The 24581-nt window shown below is 32.5% G+C and overlaps 1 protein-coding gene across 2 annotated transcripts; it reads right to left on the bottom strand.

Moving 5' to 3' along the window:
* Window positions 1-6170: 6170 nt before the first annotated feature.
* LOC134267354 (ras-related protein Rab-27A-like) lies at window positions 6171-21901 on the bottom strand. 2 transcript variants are annotated; one of them, XM_062749575.1, is made up of 6 exons: window positions 21783-21901; window positions 17516-17635; window positions 10357-10463; window positions 8997-9082; window positions 7689-7916; window positions 6173-7378 (listed from the first exon to the last, which is right to left on the bottom strand). In XM_062749575.1, the coding sequence occupies exons 2-6, from the start codon at window positions 17619-17621 to the stop codon at window positions 7186-7188; spliced, it is 720 nt and encodes a 239-aa protein (XP_062605559.1). In that variant the 5' UTR covers window positions 17622-17635; window positions 21783-21901; the 3' UTR covers window positions 6173-7185. The 2 variants fall into 2 exon arrangements, with proteins under 2 accessions (XP_062605558.1, XP_062605559.1); XM_062749574.1 differs by lacking the exons at window positions 10357-10463; window positions 21783-21901 and adding an exon at window positions 15722-15828 and having other exon boundaries at window positions 6171-7378; window positions 17516-17643.
* Window positions 21902-24581: the final 2680 nt, after the last annotated feature.

The raw sequence follows: 24581 nt of genomic DNA, 5'->3' as shown, positions 1-24581 counted from the left end.
GCATTAGAGTCATGTTAATATGAGAGAGAGAGAGAGAGAGAGAGAGAGAGAGAGAGAGAGAGAGAGAGGACTGTAATTGACGAGAAATTATAAGTGCCATTTGAGAGGTATAATTTATCAACCAATACTTTACAAAAATATAACAAAAATAATAAAAAATAATAGAGAATTATGTTTTAGCTTTTTAAATATACTTTAACCTGAACGCGCATACGATCCGTAAAAAACTCCGCCATATTCGACAGGTCTATCGCTATATCCATGGACCCCTGTATGTACAGCCGCTTACTGAGACGCCTTCAGTATCATCAACTGTTATCCATGAAGAAGGACGTATGCTGTATAACAATTGGTAGCGACAAAACATAACGTGTACTTCTTCCAATGCAGACGAGTAATATATCAAAGAGACTAACAACAATTTTACAGGTCAGTACAGTAAATACATTGAATTGCAATACTAAATGTTAAATGCAAACAAAATTAATGCCCGATAACCAATACGAGCACTGGTTGTCATTCCACACTCGTGACAGTAAGGTAGAAATGTGTAGCGAATGCGATGAGTATTCTATGTGAGGTGCTCATTATCGTGGGTACAAGTAGTATTATCGAAAATGGCGTAGGCCTATTTACCAGTCGACTTTAAATTTAGTTAAACAATCACTTTTAAAATATATTTTATTGCCTCCTTACACAATATCGCATTGAAACATGTGACGTTTTAAATTTGTACGAACAACCAAGTGAAAAAAGTGCGTGAAGCTGTATTCAACTAATAAAACGAGTCAAAGGATTGTGTTCGATTTTCTTGCCTTCATTACACCTGTTCGTTGCAAGCACAGCCACTTCGTCATTAGAAATTGACACATTTGTCTTCTGTTAACCAAAGCACTGTCATTTAAAAGATTAAAGAATCTATCAATAAATCAAATAACCAGACGATCATCACCCCTCTAAAAGTGAATCACGCATCTATCAACCAACTATCATGTTGTTAATTTTCCATTGCCTCCCCCTAATAATATCAAAATTTACATGATACAAGCTTACAACAACAGCTACAAAGCTGTTAAGTGTAAAACATCAATTTTTAATACAAGGTTCTATTTCTTAAATTATATTTCTGTGGGAAATACAACTATGACTAAACGAATATCCAAGGGATATTTTTGTTGATCTTTTAACAAAATGTTATAAAGAACGAGGGCGCTTTTGATTGGCATTCGGCAGGAATCTGGGCGTAATTGAAAAGTGAAAATTTTATTGACATGTCACATGAAATTTTAACATTCATTTTATTAATCGTGTTCCTGTGCGACAGGAACGTAAAATATTTTCCCGAAACTGAGCGTTGATTTCCTAAAAGATAGCTTGAAAATTGGCCAGATCAGACATTTGGTACAAAATTGTACATTTTGAAACATGTTTTTACCTTTTGGAGATTTTGAAAAATTATTTGTGTGTATTCTAATTCAAAGAAACAAATACACATTTTTAAAAAATGGAGAGAAGACCCAGAGACCTCCAAAAATGAACTTTTCCACAAAAAATCCAAATGTGTGAATGTGGTGCTTCTTTGTCCTTTTAAAGTCGTCGGTATATGAGTAGGGTGATAGCTCAGTAAGTTGAATAACCTGTTCAGTGCACTTGATGTGAAAAGTTTTTTGGTTCGAGCCTGGAATGGGGCGTTATTTTTTTTTCCATGCAAACAACCATTTATTTTGTCAGTTTCGTTTCATCTGCTGATGTATTAAAATTTTGATTAATATAAATTTTGGTTCAGTTTAGTTCTCGAGCGAAATCAATTCCAATCTTCTATTCTATAATGTACTGTGACATGTACACGTATCAAGCGTCTATGCATTAAATATTTAAGGTGTTAATTTTTGGAAACATTTCTATGTTTTAGTACCCCCTAGAAAAAACGGACATAAATGTTTCAATCTCACAAGGTCTTTCAAACTAAATGAAAAAAAACTTTAATGAATTGTTTTATTAAATTATATTTCAGCTATGTAAAAACCAAATCATGGACATTTAAACCAATATGTTTCGAGGGATATTTTTGCAGATCACACAAAATGTTATCTTCTTTGCTAATAAACTTTCAACCTGTCTCGGCTTTTTCTCGCCAGGCATTAATTTTATTATTGTTACATCATCCCGTACCCGATCATTTTTTTAAACAATGCAACTTATTATCAAAACAAATTATTTTAAGTATTTAACCTTATTTATAACATTTGGTGTTGAAAGTGGGCCAAAAAACTAATTACTTGTTATTATTATTACTAAGTATGTGTTAGCAATTCGTCCCCTCCAAGGCCCAACTTCACAATGTTTCTTGTACATTCTTTCATTTTTTTTCATCAGACCCTTGGTTTAGTTGTTGTCCATTCAAATAATCGTCGAAATGTTATGCAGAAAATCAGGACATAACTCCGTGAAGAAAATATAGAATGAGATTTATTGCAAAATATGTAAGAGAACATATTGATACACTGTATATATTCACGCTACCCTTTTATAACATGTAAATAACAACAGGTGATCCGTTAAAAGCTTAATTACACAGCACTAAATATCTGGACATCCGCGGAAGATCTACAGTATGTGAAGACAGTTGGACTTCACTTAGAAAATTTGAGATAAATTCATAACATACATATACATTTAAAAGGATTATGCTGTCAAAACAGAAAACAAGAGGCCCAGGGGCCACAGCGCTCACCTGAGCACATCGACTTAATATTTGGCGTTCATCATTTGAACAAACTAGATCTACACTACCTATGATTCCATATAAATATCACTAATCATAGCTTTGAAGTACTTGAAAAGAAGATTTTAAAAGGTTTCCCTATATATCCCTATGTAAAATTTGGGTTATATTTTACGGCCATTTTTTTTAGCCCCAGGGCCGGGGGTAATTTGAGCAAACTTATATCTACACTACCTGAAGATGATACCAAATGAGTTTCATCTTTCCTGGCCCAGTGGTAATTGAGAAGGATATTTCCTATATATTCCTATGTAAAACTTGGGTCGGCCATTTTGGCCTCACCTTTGCCCCGGGGGTCATGATTTGAACAAAACTTGAATCTACACTACCTGAGGATAATTCCACATGAGTTTCATCTTTCCTGGCCCACTGGTTCTGGAGAAGAAGATTTTTAAAAAAAATTTCCTATATATTCCTATGTAAAACTTGGGTCGGCCATTTTGGCCCCACCCTTGCCCCGGGGGTCATGATTTGAACAAAACTTGAATCTACACTACCTGAGGATAATTCCAAATGAGTTTCATCTTCCCTGGCCCACTGGTTCTGGAGAAGAAGATTTTTAAAAAAATTTCCTATATATTCCTATGTAAAACTTGGGTCAGCCATTTTAATCCCACCCTTGCCCATTCATGATTAGCAAACTTGAATCTACACTACCTGAGGATGATTCCATATGAGTTTCATCTTTCCTGGCCCACTGGTTCTGGAGAAGAAGATTTTCAAAGATTTTTCCTATATATTCCTATGTAAAACTTGGGTTGGCCATTTTGGCCCCACCCTTGCCCCGGGGGTCATGATTTGTATAAACTTGAATCAACACTACCTGAGGATGATTCCATATGAGTTTCATCTTTCCTGGCCCACTGGTTCTGGAGAAGAAGATTTTTAAAGATTTTTCCTATATATTCCTATGTAAAACTTGGGTCGGCCATTTTTGGCCCCACCCTTGCCCCGGGGGTTATGATTTGAACAAACTTGAATCTACACTACCTGAGGATGATTCCACATGAGTTTCATCTTTACTGGCCCACTGGTTCTGGAGAAGAAGATTTTTAAAGATTTTTCCTATATATTCCTATGTCAAACTTGGGTCGGCCATTTTGGCCCCACCCTTGCCCCGGGGGTCATGATTTGAACAAACTTGAATCTACACTACCTGAGGATGATTCCACATGAGTTTCATCTTTCCTGGCCCACTGGTTCTGGAGAAGAAGATTTTCAAAGATTTTTCCTATATATTCCTAAGTAAAACTTGGGTCGGCCATTTTTCCCCACCCTTGCTGGTTTCAACAAACTTGAAACACTACCTGAGGATGATTCCACATGAGTTTTTTTCCTGGCCCAGCGGTTCTGGAGAAGAAGATTTTTTAAAAATGCCATTAATTTTTAACAAATTCATGATTATCTCCCCTTGGAAAAGGGCGTGGCCCTTCATTTGAACAAACTTGAATCCCCTTTACCCAAGGATACTTTGTAGCAAGTTTGGTTGAAAATGGCCCAGTGGTTCTTGAGAAGAAGATGAAAATGTGAAAAGTTTACGACGACGACGACAACAACGACAACAACGACTACAACGACTACAACGACAACGACAGACAACGGACAAATTTTGATCAGAAAAGCTCACTTGAGCCTTCGGCTCAGGTGAGCTAAAAATTACATCACACGAGGCTTAATATTCATTTATATTCATTTGCTTAATTAAATGATTCCACGGTATTTGAGAGATTCACTTTGTTAAAGAAAATAAAGCGACTGTACAGGTAATATTTTTAGGTTATATTTTACGTTTTTTTTTGTGATCAAAAGCAAAAATAATTACAGAATAGTATATTCTATACTATAAAGAATTAATAATTCAACCAATATATAGAATATATATAGTTAAAAACTTTTCAGTCTCTATAAAGAATGTAAAAAAAAGAAATATGTAAACAGAATTCATGTATAAAATGGAATGGAATGGATAAGGAAGAAAAATATAAATAAACAATGCGGAAGGGATTCAAATAAGAATCATATACATGTATAGTATACGTACAAACTTAAAATATCTTATACTACTTTATGATCACCAATTTTTTACATTTAACATTTATATAGTATTACTTTTCCCTAATACCTGATATACCAATAAATATGCATTTAAACTTAGTCTAATGAAGAATAATTTAGAATTTATACATATTCTAATAAAAATATAAAGATATTAATGCACTCAACAAAACTTACCAAAAAAAATCTAAACATCAAGTTTAACATTCTGGAAAATTGCTTGGTCAAGTAAACTATTGAAACATTGAGATAAAGAGAGACACACGTGTTGTATACATGTACATATTAACATAATAAATAAAAGTTTTCAACCGCTTTATACATGTTTAATTCAACCTGAAAAGAAATATCTAGTAAAGTGTATATTTTGCAATTAAAAGACACAACCTTTGTAGAGATAGGATTTCTTTCTAATGAAAATAAAATATGAAAAAAACACAATATATAATAAAGTGGACGAATTATTATGGAATTCACAGATCACAAGAATTATTTCACAAGGTTTTTTTTCTAATTTATAATACATGAGAAAACTAATTACTTATATATATAAATATTTTAAAAGTTCAGTTATCATCTATATAGTCATACATAAATGGTGCAATTCCATCGAAAGAACACTCCTGAATGATTTCAATTTTTTTTTGCTTACTTATAGTATATCACCTAGCAATGAAGTTTTCAATTGTTTTCTTTGAACAGAAGTTTTAATTGCAAATCATCACAGCGCCATTTTAAGCATTCAACCAGTATGACACAGACAATTTTGTAATCCGTCTCTATCAATAAATCTTTCAATGTACATTTATAAATTCAAAGGATTTTAAAATTTCAAAGATCATTCTCCTTGACCCACTGTATTATATGTATATATGTTTTATATGTTTTTGTACGGGTTTTGAGATATGAAAGGATTTTGAAATTTCAAAGAAAACGTTGATAATTTTTAAGCAGTGACAAAGAAACAAAATAATTCATTTAAAAGCTACCTGAACAAGAGAACAGAAGTATCTGATCTTCAGCTTACCTTTTTTTTTAATTAACAAATTCTTTTACAAAGATAATTTTTCTGCTTTGAAAAATGTTTTCTTTGCAGAACCAATATCTGTTCTATAAATAAAAAACACAATTTTCTATTCATATCAAAAAATCTAGATCCTAATATAAAAGAAAGCGGACTCATTCACTTCAACGACCTATCTTTTTCAAAATTATAAATAAAACAGTATTAATTTTACTGTTAAAATATTGCACTGAAGTGTTTTATGAAATTTGGACATTTCAAAAGACATATTATTATGATAAGAATGTGTACCAGTTAAAATAGGATCTGTCAAATATTACAAACATTACAAGTCTTTTCTCATGAATTGAAAAAAAAAATTACATTTAAATAAACACAGTAGTTAAATAAAGAGTGTACAAAAATTAAATTCATTATTTAAACTCATCAGATTTTGAATCTGTTCATATTTATTGAAAAAAACCGTTAAATGCAGAAATAAACATAACATCTAAATACCCCATTTAACAATGTATACTTTTTGAGGGTATTTTCATCTTTCAATTGCACCTTTTGAGTAACCTTCCATGATAGCATCACATTAAATTGGAAAGGGTAGTTTTGAAAAAAAAGCATCATTTATTACTTAATATGTATCATGAATTACTTAATACAAATTAAATATTTATTCATAAATGATTTTAAAAAGTTAAACAAATATAACAATTAACAATTCACATCAAGGCATTTAATTCCGACAAACAGAACAGGACATCTTTCAAAGTTTCTCTTGTATATGTGAATACATACTGTACATCAAGCAAAAAGGGAGCTGAGCTTCAAATATTTCATTTCTTTGGATAATCATTGAAATAATTATTCTTCTCTGTCTATTAAAAAAATAGTTAAAATTTCCATAAATAATTACCAATATTAACTACATGCATACATGTAATTATCTGACACAGCCTTAAATGAGCAAATGTAGATAAAATATACATTCAACAATACTTCAACAACCTTAAGTTACTTTGCAACATTTTATCTTACATTTCAGATTAACAAAAATTTAATCCATCACAATTAAACAACATGGTACCATAAACAAATTAACTATACACACTTTAAGGTACATGTCTTTAGCATTCAAAAGTTGAAAAAAATTCTTAAAATTAACAGTACAATACTAACACAGAAGCTGCAAGATGGACAAACAGAGAAAACACTCACCAAAGACTAAGAGCACCTGACCTTGAACAGAGTTCAATAACAATAAATAACCTCTGACCTTAGGTCACTATGATTAACACATCAAATGACCTTTGACCTTAGGTCACTAGGATTAACATGAACATTTGGATTCACTGTTGAACTCGTCCATTTCATTTTTGTGTAGGCGTCGTCCGTTCTGTGCATGGGGTCTTTGTGTTTTGTCCACACACTGTTCCATACGTAACATGACCATGTCCAGCAGGCATTCTACTACCTTAGCTACATTCTGTCCAGTGGCAGCGCTAGTCTCAAAGTATGGAAGCCTAATTTCAACAAAACAAAAATTCATTTGAATTTACTATTGTCATTCTCCTTTTTTGTGCATTTCAATTTTTTTTTAATTTATAGCAGAACTACTCTGATAAAACTATAACTTTACTATTATTTCCAACACTGAACAGGGTCATAATGTCATGGAATTGCAATTTTCATTCAATCCATGAATTTTAAAAAAAAATACATGGATATTATAACTTGCTACTTTATATCTGCTGGAACAAATTTTCTGTGAAAATTTGTGATCACAAACACGTGAAAAGATAAACCTGATGGGGAGAAGTAAAACATTCTAACCCATGTTTCTCAGCCATCTCTCTGGCCCGTTCCTCTGTGACCTTCCTCTGGTCCTCAAGGTCAGCTTTGTTTCCACAGAGAATAATATCCGGGTTCTCACAGTAGGCATGGGTCTGGAGCTGGGTCAACCAGTTTCTGATGTTGAGGAACGACTGCTCATTGGTCAAATCGAACAGGAGGATAAAACCCATGGCGTCTCTGAAGAAGGCTGTTGTAAGGCTTCGGAACCTGGATGAAGAAGAAAATTGCTCATGTCTAGGAATACAGGTAGGATTATGCACCTAGGTCACAATTAAATTGCATGTTAAGTCACGTATACCCGGACACAAAAGGTACACATGCAATGCGTAAAGTTGACTGTAGTTGAAATGATTATGACATCAACAACCTTTCAGTATAAAGAAACTTATCAATCTACATTTAATTAACAATTTATTGTATTGTTTATGCTGTACTTGCAAATTATAAGGTCATAGAATATGTGAAAAAGGGATTTGAAATTCTCAGTCTTCATATCAAATTCTTAGTTCTTTGTTCATTGCTAACAAATCCTGTCAATTTCCGGATCCTTGACCCCTCTGTAGTGCTTACTAATTATGTCAGTTACTTTTTAAATTTTAAAACCCTTACCCTTCCTTAGTGCTTCAAGAACATCAACATGTTCTTTTTAAATCATCATTTCCAAAGTTTTATGGTCACTACAATGACCTTACGTTTTTTACACGTTAAGACTTAGTTTTCACTGAATTGTCGAAGGATTTTTCTGTTATTTACCAATCATGACAAGAAGCGATAGGCTGGGCCGACCAGTCGGCAGAAGATACTCACTCATTCATACCACTGGATCCCACCTCAATTTTAAGAGGTCCGTGTTTATTCTGCTCCAGATAAGTATTGTTTAAATGGACTTCCAAACTTGAAAACTGTTCATTTTTACCAAGAGAGAAATCCTTTCAGACCTAATTTTCATACCATATCAATATTTATTCTTCGAGTCTACCTAAATAATAATATCTAGTTAATAATGTCATTTTTCACATAAAATCTTCAAATGCCTTCTGAAGACCTAACCATTCTGTCTGTGACAAATATGATGATAAAAAACAGTATTCAAGCTAAAAAGTGAAAAAAAAGCAATACAAAATTGGAGCAGACCAAACACAGATCTCCCAATGGGACCAGGTACCATGGAGGAGTGAGCATTCCCTGCAGACCAGTCACACCAGCCTTTTGCTCCTTGTCATGATCAGGAAATAACAGGAAAATAAAGTGTAAAATTCCTTTTGTTCAGTTGAGTATTGTCCTCACCTCTCCTGACCCGCTGTGTCCCACAACTGAAGGTGAATCCTGTGGCTCCTTCCCACTACCCCGTCTGCCCCCGGTACACGGTGAACCTACAGAAACGTGCAGATCTCTCACAGTCTACAGTTACACTTTATTGAATAAAGAAAGCCTTTCAATAGGGTTATTATCATTTTGATTTTTTAAAATATCAACTCAAATAAAACAGAGAGAAAGAAATTTTGAAGAAAGGTGCTCACGATTTCACATATATGAACAGAGAGGGAATAAGAAAGATAAGAATGAGTTGATTCTTGTAGGTGTATACTGAATGTTAAAAAAAAATATTTATCAAAATGTAAAATAATATATGTTCAAACTAAAATTTTATTACTTAAAAGTCAAAAGACATTAAAGAAAAATCATCAAGGACATTTAAATAAAAATGCCATTCTCATTCTTTCAAATCTCAGGTCGGTGACAGCTTTAGTAAATGTATATGCATGCGTTAGAAATATATTTGTTCTCATCGATCGAAAGGCTAATTTGCTACATGCACAACAGATAACATAAGGGAAAAGTGTACGATACTATTTTGAATAGCTATTGATTATAGCGGTATTAAGTACCAAGCAATGTTACTATATGTAAACACTGAAAGCATGCAAAAAGCTTACAAACTTTACAACATGCTTTTTTCAGTTTGGATTAAATGTAAGTGCATTTTGATATGAGAATATAAGAGGAAAGCAAAAATGACACAATCATTTATTTTTTTCAGTTGTTTAGAGTTGATGCAAATGACAATAATTTCGAAGGAATAAAAAAACATCCAGATCTGAGAAAATATTTTAACTTTTGGTTTAAAGAAAAATGAATAAAACATAATTATCAATGCCTTTAAAATCATTTTTCCAAAGGTTGTAATATATTCTTCTTTTGAAAAAAATTAAAATCAAAAGGGGTTCATTACGTGCTTACGTTTGGAAATCTTTTCACCATGGATTGATAGATTTCAGGGTTAAACATGCTAATATATGCAGAGAAGCCATCTGGTAACAAGAGTGGATTCCCATGAAGATTTTGGCTATGAGTTAGAGAATAATTCACAAAAAAGGGCAAAATTAAGCGCAATCCTAATATGAAAATCGAAACGGCAAAGCCCTACGGGAGTAGATGGGGGGGGGGGGGCAATTGATAGTATATATTTTTGCTTTATTGAAATAAATATTTGTCTTCCATGGCATATTCTGCTAAGTTTCTTTAGGTTAGTTTTTGTTAGTAAGTTTGCTAGTTAGACACAGTAGTAAAAAGCTAACAGATTAATGGTTATTCTATGGCTATAATTTACATTAATACATAGATATGTATGTATGTACAAATGTACCAGTCTTTTTTCCCGAAAGTCCACCCCTACTGTAGAAGCAAAGCTATGTTTGAATTCCTTGTCAATATACTGATGTAGAAAACAGGTTTTCCCCACTGCCGAATCACCTGTGAGGAAGAAATATACAACATTGAAATATACAGTACCAGCTGATTGTGTTTTCCGGATTGTTTTCATTGTTTCATGCTATCTTAAACTTGACTGGAAGTCACATTACAATGTACATGTATTCAGCAATGCACTTTGAAATAACTGTCTAATTTTTGGTTTCACGGTGTGATGAATTGAGTGGCTTGCATGATTATTTGCATAAATGGCGTTTATGCATAAATTCCTCATGCAAGCCAGTTGATTGATCATCGTCATGAAACCAAATATTCTGACAGTTTATCCATATGTTTACATACTTTTGATTCCGCAAACTCACGTGCTACACGTATAAGCCCCACTTCTGTCTCTATTTGTCCCACCCTGCACGTGATTTTTGTCGCGTCTATTGATGAACCAGTAGATTAATGTAAAAATAAAGTAATTTTACTATATGTAATTTTATCTCGGACAAAGACTTTCAGGTAATGTAAATATCTGTGGGTAAATAACATTTGTATTGCGATTGCATGGATATAAGTTCATCAAATACAAGGAAAAAAATCAAATCAATTGCATGGCTTTTTTGCATTTAGATTGAACCATACTTATGAGAAATATTATTTGTCTGGCAAGGAACAGTGAAAACTGTCTAATCCGCCACCTGTTCATGGGGAGATTTTTAAGCTTTATTTGTTTTCCAAAAAATTGTAAGCCAAGTTCTTTCCACTGTGAAATCTTACTGCATACAAGTGCAGCATTAGTATCCTTCCTTATGCAAAATTTAAGACCTTGTGATCATGTTTATCTGTTAGATAGATTGTATTGTTTGACATTTATCATGTTTACCAGTTCAAAACTAGAACTGTCCAAACGGGACAAAATACCCCCCGCTGGGTTTTTCAGAAGAAAGTTTTTCCATAATAAAGATATGTATCAAACACGAATTATGAAATTTTTATTCCAGTGACCTTGAACTTCCCCAAATAACCTTGGGTCAAGGTCATGACACACCCTTGGGTCATGGGTAATCTTTCAGTGAAATGAGAACCTACCTAGTTTATCCATAAGAAAGATATGGACCTGACTTGAATTATGAAATTTTTAGCTCTACTGGTGAGAGACCAGAAGAGCTTATGCGATAGTAATGCGTCCGGCGTCCGTCCGTCTGTCTAGCTGTCTGTCTGTCCGTCTGTCTGTAAACAATTTTTCAAAATGCTACTCCTTTTACAGTTTTGATCTGATTTCAATATAACTTGGCACACAAGTAGACTACACTAAGATACATAATTCTGTGTATCGGTTTTTGATTTTGATTAACGGTGTTGCCGTGGTAACTAAAAATAGAAATTTCTGTGAAATTTCTTTAAAATGCTACTCCTCCTACAGTTTTGGTCTGATTTCAATATAACTTGGCACACAAGTAGACTACACTAAGATACATAATTCTGTATATCGGTTTTTGATTTCGATGAACGTTGTTGCCGTGGTTACTAAAAATAGAAATTTCTGTGAAATTCTTTCAAAATGCTACTCCTCCTACAGTTTTGGTCTGATTTCAATATAACTTGGCACACAAGTAGACTACACTAAGATACATATTTCTGTGTAATGGTTTTTGATTTTGATAAATGGTGTTGCCGTGGTAACTAAAAATAGAAATTTCTGTGAAATTCCTTTAAAATGCTACTCCTCCTACAGTTTTGGTCTGATTTCAATTTAACTTGGCACACAAGTAAACAACACTAAGATACTTAATTCTGTGTATCGGTTTTTGATTTCGATGAACGTTGTTGCCATGGTTACTAAAAATAGAAATTTCTATGAAATTCCTTTAAAATGCTACTCCTCCTACAGTTTTGGTCTGATTTCAATATAACTTAGCACACAAGTAGACTACACTAAGATACATAATTCTCTGTATCGGTTTTTGATTTCGATAAACAGTGTTGCCGTGGTTACTAAAAATAGAAATTTCTGTGAAATTCTTTCAAAATGCTACTCCTCCTACAGTATTGGTCTGATTTCAATATAACCTGGCACACAAGAAGACTACACTAAGATACATAATTCTGTTTATCAGTTTTTCATTTCGATGAACGTTGTTGCCGTGGTAACTAAAAATAGAAATTTCTGTGAAATTCCTTTAAAATGCTACTCCTCCTACAGTTTTGGTCTGATTTCAATATAACTTGGCACACTAGCAGACTACACTAAGATTCAAAATTCTGTGTATCGGTTTTTGATTTCGATGAACGTTGTTGCCCTGGTTACTAAAAATAGAATTTTCTGTGAAATTCCTTTAAATTGCTACTCCACATACAGTTTTGGTCTGATTTCAATATAACTTGGCACACAAGTAGACTACACTAAGATACATAATTTTCTATATCTGTTTTTGATTTCGATGAACGTTGTTGCTGTGGTTACTAAAATTAGACATTTCTGTGAAATTCTTTGAAAATGCTACTCCTCCTACAGTTTTGGTCTGATTTCAATATAACTTGGCACACAAGTAGACTACACTAAGATACATAATTCTGTTTATCAGCTTTTGATTTCAATAAACGGTTTTGCCGTGGTAATCAAAAATAGAAATTTTGAAATAGAAAAATAGAAATAGAAATTTCTGTGAAATTCCTTTAAAATGCTACTCCTCCTACAGTTTTGGTCTGATTTCAATATAACTTCCCGAACTTGTAAACTACACTAAGAACATAAAGAGACTTTATCAAGGATCATTATTCTATCTATTGCTGTTGTTAAGTTTCAATTCCCAACTGCTGAAGTACTTTTCTCTTCCTTTGCTATAAGTACAAACCAGTAGAGCTTCAGTCTCGACAGAGACTTCTGGTTCTTCCAGTGACCTTGAACTTCCCCAAATGACCTTGTGTCAAGGTCATGACACACCCTTAGATCATGAGCAATCTTTGTGTGAAATGAGAATCTACCAAGTTTATCCATAAGAAAGATATGGACCGGACACAAATTATGATATTTTTCTTCCAATGACCTTGAAGTTCCCCAAATGACCTTGGGTCAAGGTCATGACACACCCTTGGGTCATGGGCAATCTTTGTGTGAAATGAGAATCTACCAAGTTTATCCATAAGAAAGATATGGACCGGACACAAATTATGATATTTTTCTTCCAGTGACCTTGAAGTTCCCCAAATGACCTTGGGTCAAGGTCATGACACACCCTTGGGTCATGGGCAATCTTTGTGTGAAATAAAACCCTACCAAGTTTATCCATAAGAAAGATATGGACCGGACAGGAATTATGAAAATTTTCTTCCAGTGACCTTGAACTTTCCAAAATGACCTTGGGTCAAGGTCATGACACACCCTTGGGTCATGGGCAATCTTTGTGTGAAATGAGAACCTACCAAGTTTATCCATAAAAGATATGTATCAAACATGATTTTTGAAAATTTTCTTCCAGTGACCTTGAACTTCCCCAAATGATCTTGGGTCAAGGTCATGACACACCCTTGGGTCATGGGCAATCTTTGTGTGAAATGAAAACCTACCATGTTTATCAATAAGAAAGATATGGACCGGACACGAATTATGAAATTTTTCTTCCAGTGACCTTGAACTTCCCCAAATGACCTTGGGTCAAGGTCATGACACACCCTTAGGTCATGAGCAATCTTAGTGTGGAGTAGTAGATTCTAATGTCCCTCTGTAAAAAAGATATGGACTGGACACAATTGCACAGACAGACGGCCAGACAGCTGGACGGACGGACGGACAGACGGACAGACGGACAAGGTGATTCCTATGTACCCCCCCAAACTTCGTTTGCGGGGGGTATAATTATGATAGTGAAATGCGGTTATAAATAAGACGATTAATATGAACTAACACTTACCAGTATCATATTTAGCAATAATTATTGCTTTGAACTGAATGAATACAAAGAATTACGTTAAACTTTATAAAATAATGAGAAAAAAATTTAACTGAAGGTGATATGTCAGAATGTTGTTTACTGGTCAAATTAGTTCAAAACTTATTTTGTATTTATATTTTGAACTGATGCTAGTTTTATCTTTTTTATCTAAATTTAAATAGGTATTCTATTTAAAGAAAGTTTTCACATAAATATTTTGATAAATTAAATAAAGACTTTTGTGCTGAAAATAAAAGAGTTTGAATGAACATGATGAAATAAAAAATTATTAATATCAGAGCATAAGCACGTTTTGTCTTCTGTTCAAAAACTTTTTCATACAGACATTTCTACAAGCTAAGATGTGGGGGTAAGAAAGGGAACTTTTAAACACAAGTGATTAACTACATCAAAATCTGCTTAATACAACATTTAAAGCTTGTATAATAGAAAATATATTCAATAGCTATATAAATGCATATTTACACTCCCTAAATTGTTACGTCAATCATAAATGTGACTTTCCATGTTGAAATCTGCTCGTCTATTAATCAATAATAATTCGTGTTATAATAGTTATAATAGTTTTGAAAAAGACAGCTGTCTATTGATTCATAAAATGAGACCATTGCCTGAGAGAACAATTTTGAAATGAGATGGACATTCATTGATATTTCTGTACAATATAAAACATTCAATGATATTGTTCCGACAGATCCATTAGATAGTGTTTCTTTTATCATCAATTTTCCTGTTGGTTTTAATAGGTAATAATCACCAAATCTTTAGATAAATAATTGTATGGACAAAACATGATCTGTTTTGAATACCGGTATATGAGATCAAAATGATTCAATTTTTGTCAACTGAAACAAGATTGAAATTAAACATGTGTATTGTTAAGTCAATACTCATAAGCATTACTTGCATAAATTGTCCCATTTTTCACGTACCTTATGTCTGTTTTACTGTACCTATGATAAAAACAATTTTTAGACCGGCCTATATCTTTAGAATTACTACTTTTATTTTATATTTCCATCATAGACAAAATGTATTATGAGGGGATCAATGTTAAAAAATTATTTGTGTGAAACTTTGTACTTTTTCGCCGGAAATTGAAAATAAATTTTAGGAATTTCCCTTTGATATAAAAGATACGACATAGATAACATCACTTATTTATTTTGTCACATCTATATATATCTGCAAGAGTTATGCATGTCTTCGTTTCCAAGGTGGTCTCCTAAAATAAGGCTTTTGGCAAGTTTCATGCATCAACTTGACAGGCTTAAACACACACACACACATATATACAAAGACAGTCATGCAACATTTACATGTACAATATCTGGCAAAAAATGGTTCTGAAGGAATTACCACTCTTTTTTCTCGAAAATCAATCCCCACAGTTGATATAAACTTTGCATGAAACTGTCTGTCTGTATATTGGTATAAAAAGCTTGTCTTTCCTACTCCCGAATCACCTGTAAACATATTGGCAAAGACTTTATAAAATATAGCATCTAATTCCATGCGTACACCGTACACTTCATAAAGATTGGGAACATTCAACCAAAGTGAAACTCCAACCCTTTATTGCAATCAATGCATAGTTCTATTAAGTGTTAATAGGATTTACTGAACTGAAATGGGTTCAAGTGAAGGTACCTTTTATCACACATTCATCATATATGTACTTGGATATTGTCCCTTAATGTTAAGTTGACCAAGCAAGGAATGACCATTTAGACAAATCACTTTTCAGCTATGACAGGTCATATAAAAATCAATAGCTGAAAACCAATTGTGACTTTGACTGAATATCTCAAACAATTTTAGAAAATGTAAATGTATTTATTTCATTGAAGTATTCCTGTGCATTCTGTATTTTTTATTTAAAGAAAAATTGACATATACAATGACAATGAAATTGGAAGATAGAGAGAATGTTTTTTGATACTGGAGGTTAAAGAATATATGTATCTCTGATTGTCACATTGTTCATTTTTTGAGAAAAAAAGAGGCCTGATTATGATTTCATTTTATCATAACTAGGACACTCAAACCATGTTATAACCTCTTTGAGAATGCATCTGAAAAACAAATGCAACTGTAGTGAAATTAAAAGTAAGAGAAAACTGCTTTGATACAGGAGGTGACAAGGTCTATTTCTGAGTGCAGAGAACCTGTAATTGTAGAATAATATGAACCTTCAAAGAAAACTACATTACACATTACTAAATAGTGCTGCACAGAACACACAGAAAAGAAACAATCTCTTTCCAATATATCAGCTTTCTTGATACACTTTCTAACCGTAAGATCTCTCCGCGACTCTATTAGTGCTATGCTTGTTATCTCTTTTCATCCACGCAAGTAAACTCAGATTCATTTTCTGCGACACTGGTTGTTTCGTGATAAAGGCCCATGTTAATCTCAGCTAAATCTTTGCTATTGATCTCAGAGTCACTTTATATTCACCAATTCTGGTGGATAATGATGAAAAAGAAGAAAAAAATTCAATTGTGTTCTCCATTAAAGTGAAAGAGTACTTTGTATGGCGTTGAAGAAAGAGATGCAAAATAGGATATTGCTAAAATTCATCAACTCTTTTTAAACTCTTGGGGGTGGTGGGAGTTTCCAATGACTTTTAGCTCCAGCCTTATTAGTCTCTGTTCTTCCTATCACCATAAATCAAAGGTCTGGAACAAACTGTTTCTAATAATCATTCATAAGCCAACATACCAATACAGACTGATTTTATATCTAGTAAGGAAAATAAATTCTGTTTGAGAAGGGTATAACAGTCAGAGTCTAAAGAAAATACCAATCCAATTTTTTGAAATTCAGGATTTCAGTCATAATCTGGTATTGAAGAAATACTCATTTTGAAGGAGGGTACAAAACACTGTTCGGGCAAGAATATCTCTGTTCCTATTTGTTTTAAGATTTGGTTTTCAAGAAAACATCCATTGGCAATATATCAAACTGAAAGGTTTCAAAATTAGATCCTTAAGAAACGCTCAACTTAAAAAAAAAGAGCTCAGAGTCTACTCCTTAAAGCCCTGACAGTAACAAATACTGATATATATGTCCAACAATATAAAATTTGAAAAAAAAGAAATTCCAATAAAGACATTATAATATGTAGGTAGCTATATGTTTTGTTACCTAGAGCCAAGAATTTGATGAGGTAGTCATAGTCTGCCACAGAAGCCAGGTTGCCATGGGAACCTGAGTGGGCGGGGGAACCATTAGGGGGACCAATGTCCTCCATGGTCACTTCAAAGTCTGAAATAAAAAAAAAATAGAAATTCCAATCAATATGTGTAAGTATAATTCAATGGACATTTTATAAAAAAATCAAGTTTCATCAAATCAATAAAGTCATAGTATAAATATACGAGTATGTGTACATTCAGTACTGTACATGTACACGGAATGGTACAAATGTGGCATCAACTTTTGATTTATAACTGTATAATGTTATTTGCTCTATATATGCATTTTCATGTACATGTATGACAATATGGAGAGGATCATTTATTGATATCTTGCATATAACATTTAGCAGTTGTTTAAAAAGAAAAAAGAAATAGAGGCATGTTAATTTTCAAACATGCCTTAAAAAGTTTTATGCTAAAACAATATAAATTTATTTTTTCTCCCAAATATTCTAGGACTACATGTTTAAGGCATGTTTTAGTTGTATGCACAATATCTACCCAGAACCACACCTTTTGCCAAAGTATATGCTTAAACTTATATTTATTAAAAATTACTACTAACCAGAGCATGCATGGAAGACCAAGAGATTATTAACAGGTCACTACTAAATACATGAAATATATTCCTTAAATAGATAAAAAATGTATAATATGTTAATTGTTAAAAGTGAGTTGGATTCCAAAATAATTATGCATTTTAGTGTTTTTACCTCAGGAATTTTGAATACTGTGATACATGTATCTGAAGTTTATTCTTCAGTCCCAACCTGGGTTAAAGATGTCAGAGCAGGATTGATTATTTACAGTTTGTTTTTAGTTACACAAAAAAAAAATGTAATTTATCAAAAATTAAGATTATGTATATGTGAAAAAATCTTGAACAAAGAACACTCTAGTCAACAGTGAGCATTTTTGCATGCAGAAACATGAACCAGAAATAAATTGAAATGCTTCATCAAATATTATACTTGTTTTGTAACACTGCAGCTAGCAAATAAGCATTTAGAAATTTTGACACCTACAGTCAATTGAACGGGAAAAAAAACTTTGATCATTTGTAAAATCAAAGGCCTGAAGGGCCAAAATGGCACCGTGCTTTAGATGTGGCAGTGATACTGTGAAATTATTGGATTTCAAAGCATGTTTAAAAGTATGCATATGTCTACAAAATTATATAGCTTAGTTGTACATGTAGATAAAATACCCCGATTTAAGCATTTATGAAATAAAAACATTAAACTCATTAATCAGAGATTCCTCTGACTCTAACCCCTGCTTTAATTTATATTGTGAATTGTGCAGATGTTAGTATATATAGGTCCCTGGTGCTAAATTTGAAATTAATTCCAATTTTAGGAGATTTGAAATTACTTTTCCTCTTTCTTAGGCCTAATTAATTTAATTAAGTAGTGCAATGCATACTAAATGTAAAGTAAGACCTACACTGTCTTCGATCACTTTATTTTATGTAATGAAAGTTGTTTCAAAGTTGACATGTACATAAATATTGTTTCTCTTTCTCTTTGTTTAATTTGTTCCTGCTGGTCCTGATAACAATCTCGTTCTATCGGAAGCTATTTTAAAATTTGATTTGTCAAAACAATCCCATTTAAACGGCGTTAACGGAAGCACATAGCCATTGATTATTTCAGTCAAGCTTGGGTTGTAACTGGAAAAGACTCCAAAAAACGAGTCCAACGCATGCGCAGTTATATAAAAAACGGTGAAAAATCGTGAAAAGTGGGCTCTTATAAAAAGTGTTTTTTGCAAAAAATTGGATTACCTTACAATAATGTAAGTTCTCAGAAATGATTAATAATAAATGGTTTTAGAGAACGTATTTGTTAGAATTTTGATTTCATGTGCAAATAGTTTTTAATTTCAAGTCAAATTTGACCAACTTCGAGGTTCAGCCAGACATCGTACAAGTAGGATACAAAATACAAATTAAACAGTCGTTATCTTATGAAAACATCTCTGTGGTTGATAATTTGTTTGTAGTGACTAAGTTAGTCATTTTAGAACTACTTTTACTGATTTTAGAAGTTTATTTTGTAAGTAAGGAACGCTGGCGAATTTTCAGTTCGAACACACAGTTCCTCTGTTTTTCATGTCTATCATGTACGAATGAATTTCAGCATGTTTAGATCAGCAATGAGCAACTGCATTGTAAATACATCTTATCAATAATTAAAAAAGTACTGAATTGATGGTTTTAATCATAAATAAGAGTCGATCAGGTGACAGTTACATGAAAATCCATTCAGTTTCCACATTTCCTCCGAGGCTTTTTAGAAGAAAGTTCACGTTTCAAGTTAGATCAAATACAAAGAAAAATAAACGTTTGGGAATTAAATATATAATAAAAGGGAAAATTTTTTTTAAATTGAATAATGTAATATATATGTTGTAACTGTTAAACATTGACCGAATTTTTACCTATTTGTAATATTATTTCGTCATATAATCCTATATTGCAATACAATGACAATATGACAAAAAATCTGAATATTGAGAGCGTTAGTTATCACCATCGCTATATACCTAATGTTTTCATTATATAAAAAGATATAATCATGAAAACAATTTTAGAATTATAATCTATGAGTTTAAGAACTTAAAAAAAATCATTCTTTTAAAATTACGGTTAAAAAATCTTCTCAAATCGAAATATGTTAAAATCTTTTTATTACGCCGAAAATTGTGCGGTTTTTCATAAAAAAAAAACGATATATAAATGTCTTAGAAGTAAAATTTAAGCATCTTTATAGTAGGAATGGCATAAAATTTAAATCAAGGGGACAATAAATTAAGTTAGAAAATTAATTCTTACCGACTTTATTGAATCCCGTTTACGTATATCCCAAATCACTATTATGCAAGAATACAGAGCGATAAATAAGTCAATAACCACTTAATAATTTAATGGGTACAATTATTTATTTAACAAAAATTGAAATCCAGTTTTAATGCACACAAAACAAGTTTATCTCTAAATACAGCCATTATTCAGTCGTATTTGTAATTCATTGCTTAAATAACTATTGGTTTCAATGCGAACGACAATCCATCGTTTGTTTACATCGGAAGCCATATTGCCGCAATGTATGACGGAGCCAAAGACTTCTTTTTTGGAGTTCACGCCGTTTTTGGAGTTCGTCTAGACTGTCTATCGGAAGCTATTTTAAAATTTGATTTGTCAAAACAATCCCATTTAACTGTTTACACCTGCACTGATAATTTACTCGCTGACTGCACATAGCCATTGTCATTATTTACGTAGATCAAGCTTGGGTTGTAACTGGAAGTTAAAAGTACAACCTAATTTACGAACCAAATCCGGAAATCGGGGATTTGGGCGGTAAGCATGACCCGCCGTGTCATAAAGAATAATCAAGTTAAGGGTTGAAAAGTAACCCAACGAAAGTGGGTGAGTTCGCAACTATGTATAGGACTGTTGAAATTGTATGATTTTCAAGCAATTTATGGAAAAAACGCAAAAATTGGCATATATGCCGGGGTATTCCTACGCCAGATACATGAAGGTTTTGGTTTGAGTACTGTATTATTTGGCGCATGAAGAAAGCGGTGAACAGTCAGAGATTTCCTCATAGCTAGATGAACGCCAAGCTAAATGTGTAAATTAATGGCATCTCATCAACTGATTAATTAGAAAAAGAAATTAGATTTTAAATGTATTATCTTAATTAATTATAATAAAATGCTTAAAAAGGATGCAGCACTGCATTCTTTCTCACAAAAATGACAAATTCTGCCCAGAATACCGTATAAGTGGAAATTTTAGCGAGACGCAAATTTAGCGATTTGTCCTTAAAAATTAAAAAACTGGTACACTGTAATAGATGTTATTTTAGCGATTTTAAAATGGACATTAAAGAAGCTATTACAAATAAAACGCAATGAATTTTTAGCGATATTTAATTTTAGCGATCTTGGGCAATGGCTCCTTCGCTAATAATGCCAAAATCAAAAACTCGCTAAAAACTCTACTTATATGGTATTGAATTTTCTGAAATTAAGCAATTGAAAATTGTTCAGTTTCAAATGTATATTGACATCTCAGATAATAATGAGAGGGGAAAAAAGGATGGTTGTCAAGAAGAGCCTTATTAAAATCTAAGGATGTGTGTTCTTTCTGAGCAATCAAAATTGTCAGACATAACACTTCAGGGGCTTCACGACAATATTACCTTAACCTCAAGGAAATGAATTCCAAGCTTCCATTAAGCATCATATTGCAGACGTGATAAAATGTTCAATACATTAGCCCTCCACAAAGCTGGCTCAAGTCTTATAGTGTCTTGCCACACCGTATATAAAGCTGTATCAGTTTGTTGCTGGTTTAATCAAACTCCTCACCAATAAATGGTGGCCAAAGGGCAAAGGAGTATTGGAAACAAATACTGGAAATAGCTGTCAGAGCACCATAGGGGGAGTGGTAAAAATAAATGGTTATACAGAATCAATGAATTATTCACTGGAAGATTCTCCAGAACGAAAGGTGCATGGGTGGTCATCAAATTGATAAGTTTATATGTGTTTTCAACAAATTGATACATGTTTATATATGTTTTCACCATCATTCACATTTTAAGATAATATCATTGTGGAATATTATATATTTAGTTTTTAGGGGGGGGGGGGGGGGGTACAGAGAATGAGAGCAGGATGGTTTAACCCCTTACATGGCATATACACATTTCTATGCCTTTGACTTGAAAAACAAGTATAGTGTGAAAAAACATTCATAACTTTGTTAATAATAGACATATCAGAATAAATCTTGCACCGATGGAAAGAGAAAATAAATATGGGAAAATATTATACAAAAAATATTTTAATTGGTTGTACCAGTTTTTTGCTAGTTTGAGTAAAACTTTGATCACTATTTGAGCGATTTTTGCCATTCTCGAAATCAATGTGGGGGTAACACATTATATGTAAAAATGCTAAATTCTGGTACGTGTTTACATCCCAACCCTACCCAATCCCCCCAAAATACTTAAAATTGTACAAAATGTTCATAATTTTCAATTTCCAAAACAATACAATATTTTTTTTTATATTTAACTATGCAAAAAACTAGAATGAAAATCATTGTTTAATAAATGGAAATTCCAGCATGATTATGGTGTATTTTGTTGCCATGGATACTGAAATGAAATTTTTATAATCATTTCAGAAACACCACACTACCTGCTTTCAGAATATATATATATATATATTGGTATATACAAAAATTACAAGAAATACCCCCCAAAATGCACTGAAATCTTAATATCAATTTGTCTAAAAATGCTTAAAATCTTTGCCATGGTTTAAATGTCCATCACTTTCATAGTAATCTTATCTATTTAGTCAGTTGTTTACATATGTAGGGCCCCATGCATCCTCCAGGGCTTGGAGAGGATAAGTAAGTAATTAAGTTTATGTATGCGACTAATCAACTGAATTATTATCCACTTCATATGAAATGTATTTAGCTGACCTTCCAATATTACCGACATTGCTATCTTTTAAATACCATGGATATGTCAAAGTGATCTGGAAATTCCAAACACTTGTTATTTTACCCTCTAAATATTTGAATACTTTTATATCTCTTTTCTCAGTCCCTTAGGGTTCCAGCAAATTGATTAATGATACATGTAGTATGATGCTTATTGCCCTCAGAAACATGGCTGAATAATATAATGACAATACTGCTAATATTTTGCTAGATAAATTTTAACATTTAGTTCTAACATGTCTACGAAATGCAAAGTTTGATCCAAATGTACATGAAACACTGCATGTATGTCATATCTGTGCTACAACTGCTGCGTTTATATTTTTTTCCTGATGACTACCACAATGCTGATTATTTAGCATAGAAACATATTGTCCATTGTACGAAGTCTTGATGGAGTAACTTTTGAATAATTGCCATAATTCTTAGCTTATCTATCAGCAAAAAAGGGTTTCAGAAAAAATTAATGGTTGGCCATTGCTATGCACATTTGTGAACCCTGATGAGGGTCATAGGGATTAGTTATTTTGAAAAAAAAAAAAAGGTGTTTGCACAATCGCAACTCCTTCTTAGAGGCAACTATTGAAACCATCAACTACCTCTAATATGTTTTAATATTTCTATGAGAAAATGAGACAACCCCCTCCCCTTCACCTCTGCATAAACATAAAATAGAGTTTAACAGAGAGATTACCTGTCTGAAATTGAACTTCATTGAATGCAAAGATATATTATCACACAGCATTTACTTCAAAGGGATCCTAATCAACATATTACATTTATAATTAACCATTGAGCACATAGCAAAAAATACGTGCTTCAAAGGATGATGTGACATAACTGCTATCAGGGGCCCCTTTTTCAACAATGAATACAACAATTTTGATCTTTTTCAAACATGAGTAAAAAAATAAGACCCCTTTTGAATAGTTTCAATCATTCCAACACATTTTAATTAGTAGGAATACTGTACACCCTCTTCTACTTTCGACGTGGAAAAATATTTCATATTTTAAGGGCTTCAAGGGGGGATCAAAATTCAATTGGATGGAACTGGATGTAAACAAAGATACCCCTACCGAAATGAAAGATCTAGTATATCTTTCAAATTATACATCTATTTTGTTAAGAACTGTTTTTTATTAGCAGTCAGGGGTGAGAAATCCATCATATTTTAAAATGATTGATGATCATAATGATTGACATTTTTTCTATGTATATAAATTAATGTACATATTTTTATCATTTTTGTAAATATGACTTCTTTTCATCTTATTGCCATTCCCAAGTCAATTTTTCCAACCCATTTACTACAGTAATTGCATATAGTACACTATCCTGCCATAGACCCATGTGTAGAGAAACATCTTGACAAGTAAATGAAACCAAATAAATAAGTGCCCCCCCCCCCAAAAAAAAAAAAAACAAAACAAAAAATAATAAATAAAAAATAAAAATAAAAAATAACGAGATAATTATG

Source organism: Saccostrea cucullata, unplaced genomic scaffold (genome assembly GCF_032062105.1).
Source record: "Saccostrea cucullata isolate Sc308-1 unplaced genomic scaffold, CSIRO_AGI_Scuc_v1 ctg9941, whole genome shotgun sequence".
Classification (NCBI taxonomy): domain Eukaryota; kingdom Metazoa; phylum Mollusca; class Bivalvia; order Ostreida; family Ostreidae; genus Saccostrea; species Saccostrea cuccullata.
This window is presented reverse-complemented; position numbering and strand designations above follow the sequence as displayed.

Bases quoted from the DNA above. Each gene is read 5' to 3' on its own strand.
- LOC134267354 (XM_062749575.1), bottom strand. From the start codon at position 17,621: ATGGAGGACATTGGTCCCCCTAATGGTTCCCCCGCCCACTCAGGTTCC. The intron at 10,464-17,515 runs GTAACAAAACAT...TCTTCCTCACAG, and splicing joins CATCAAATTCTTGGCTCTAG to GTGATTCGGCAGTGGGGAAA. The intron at 9,083-10,356 runs GTACATTTGTAC...ACGTTTCTGTAG, and splicing joins ACTTTCGGGAAAAAAGACTG to GTTCACCGTGTACCGGGGGC.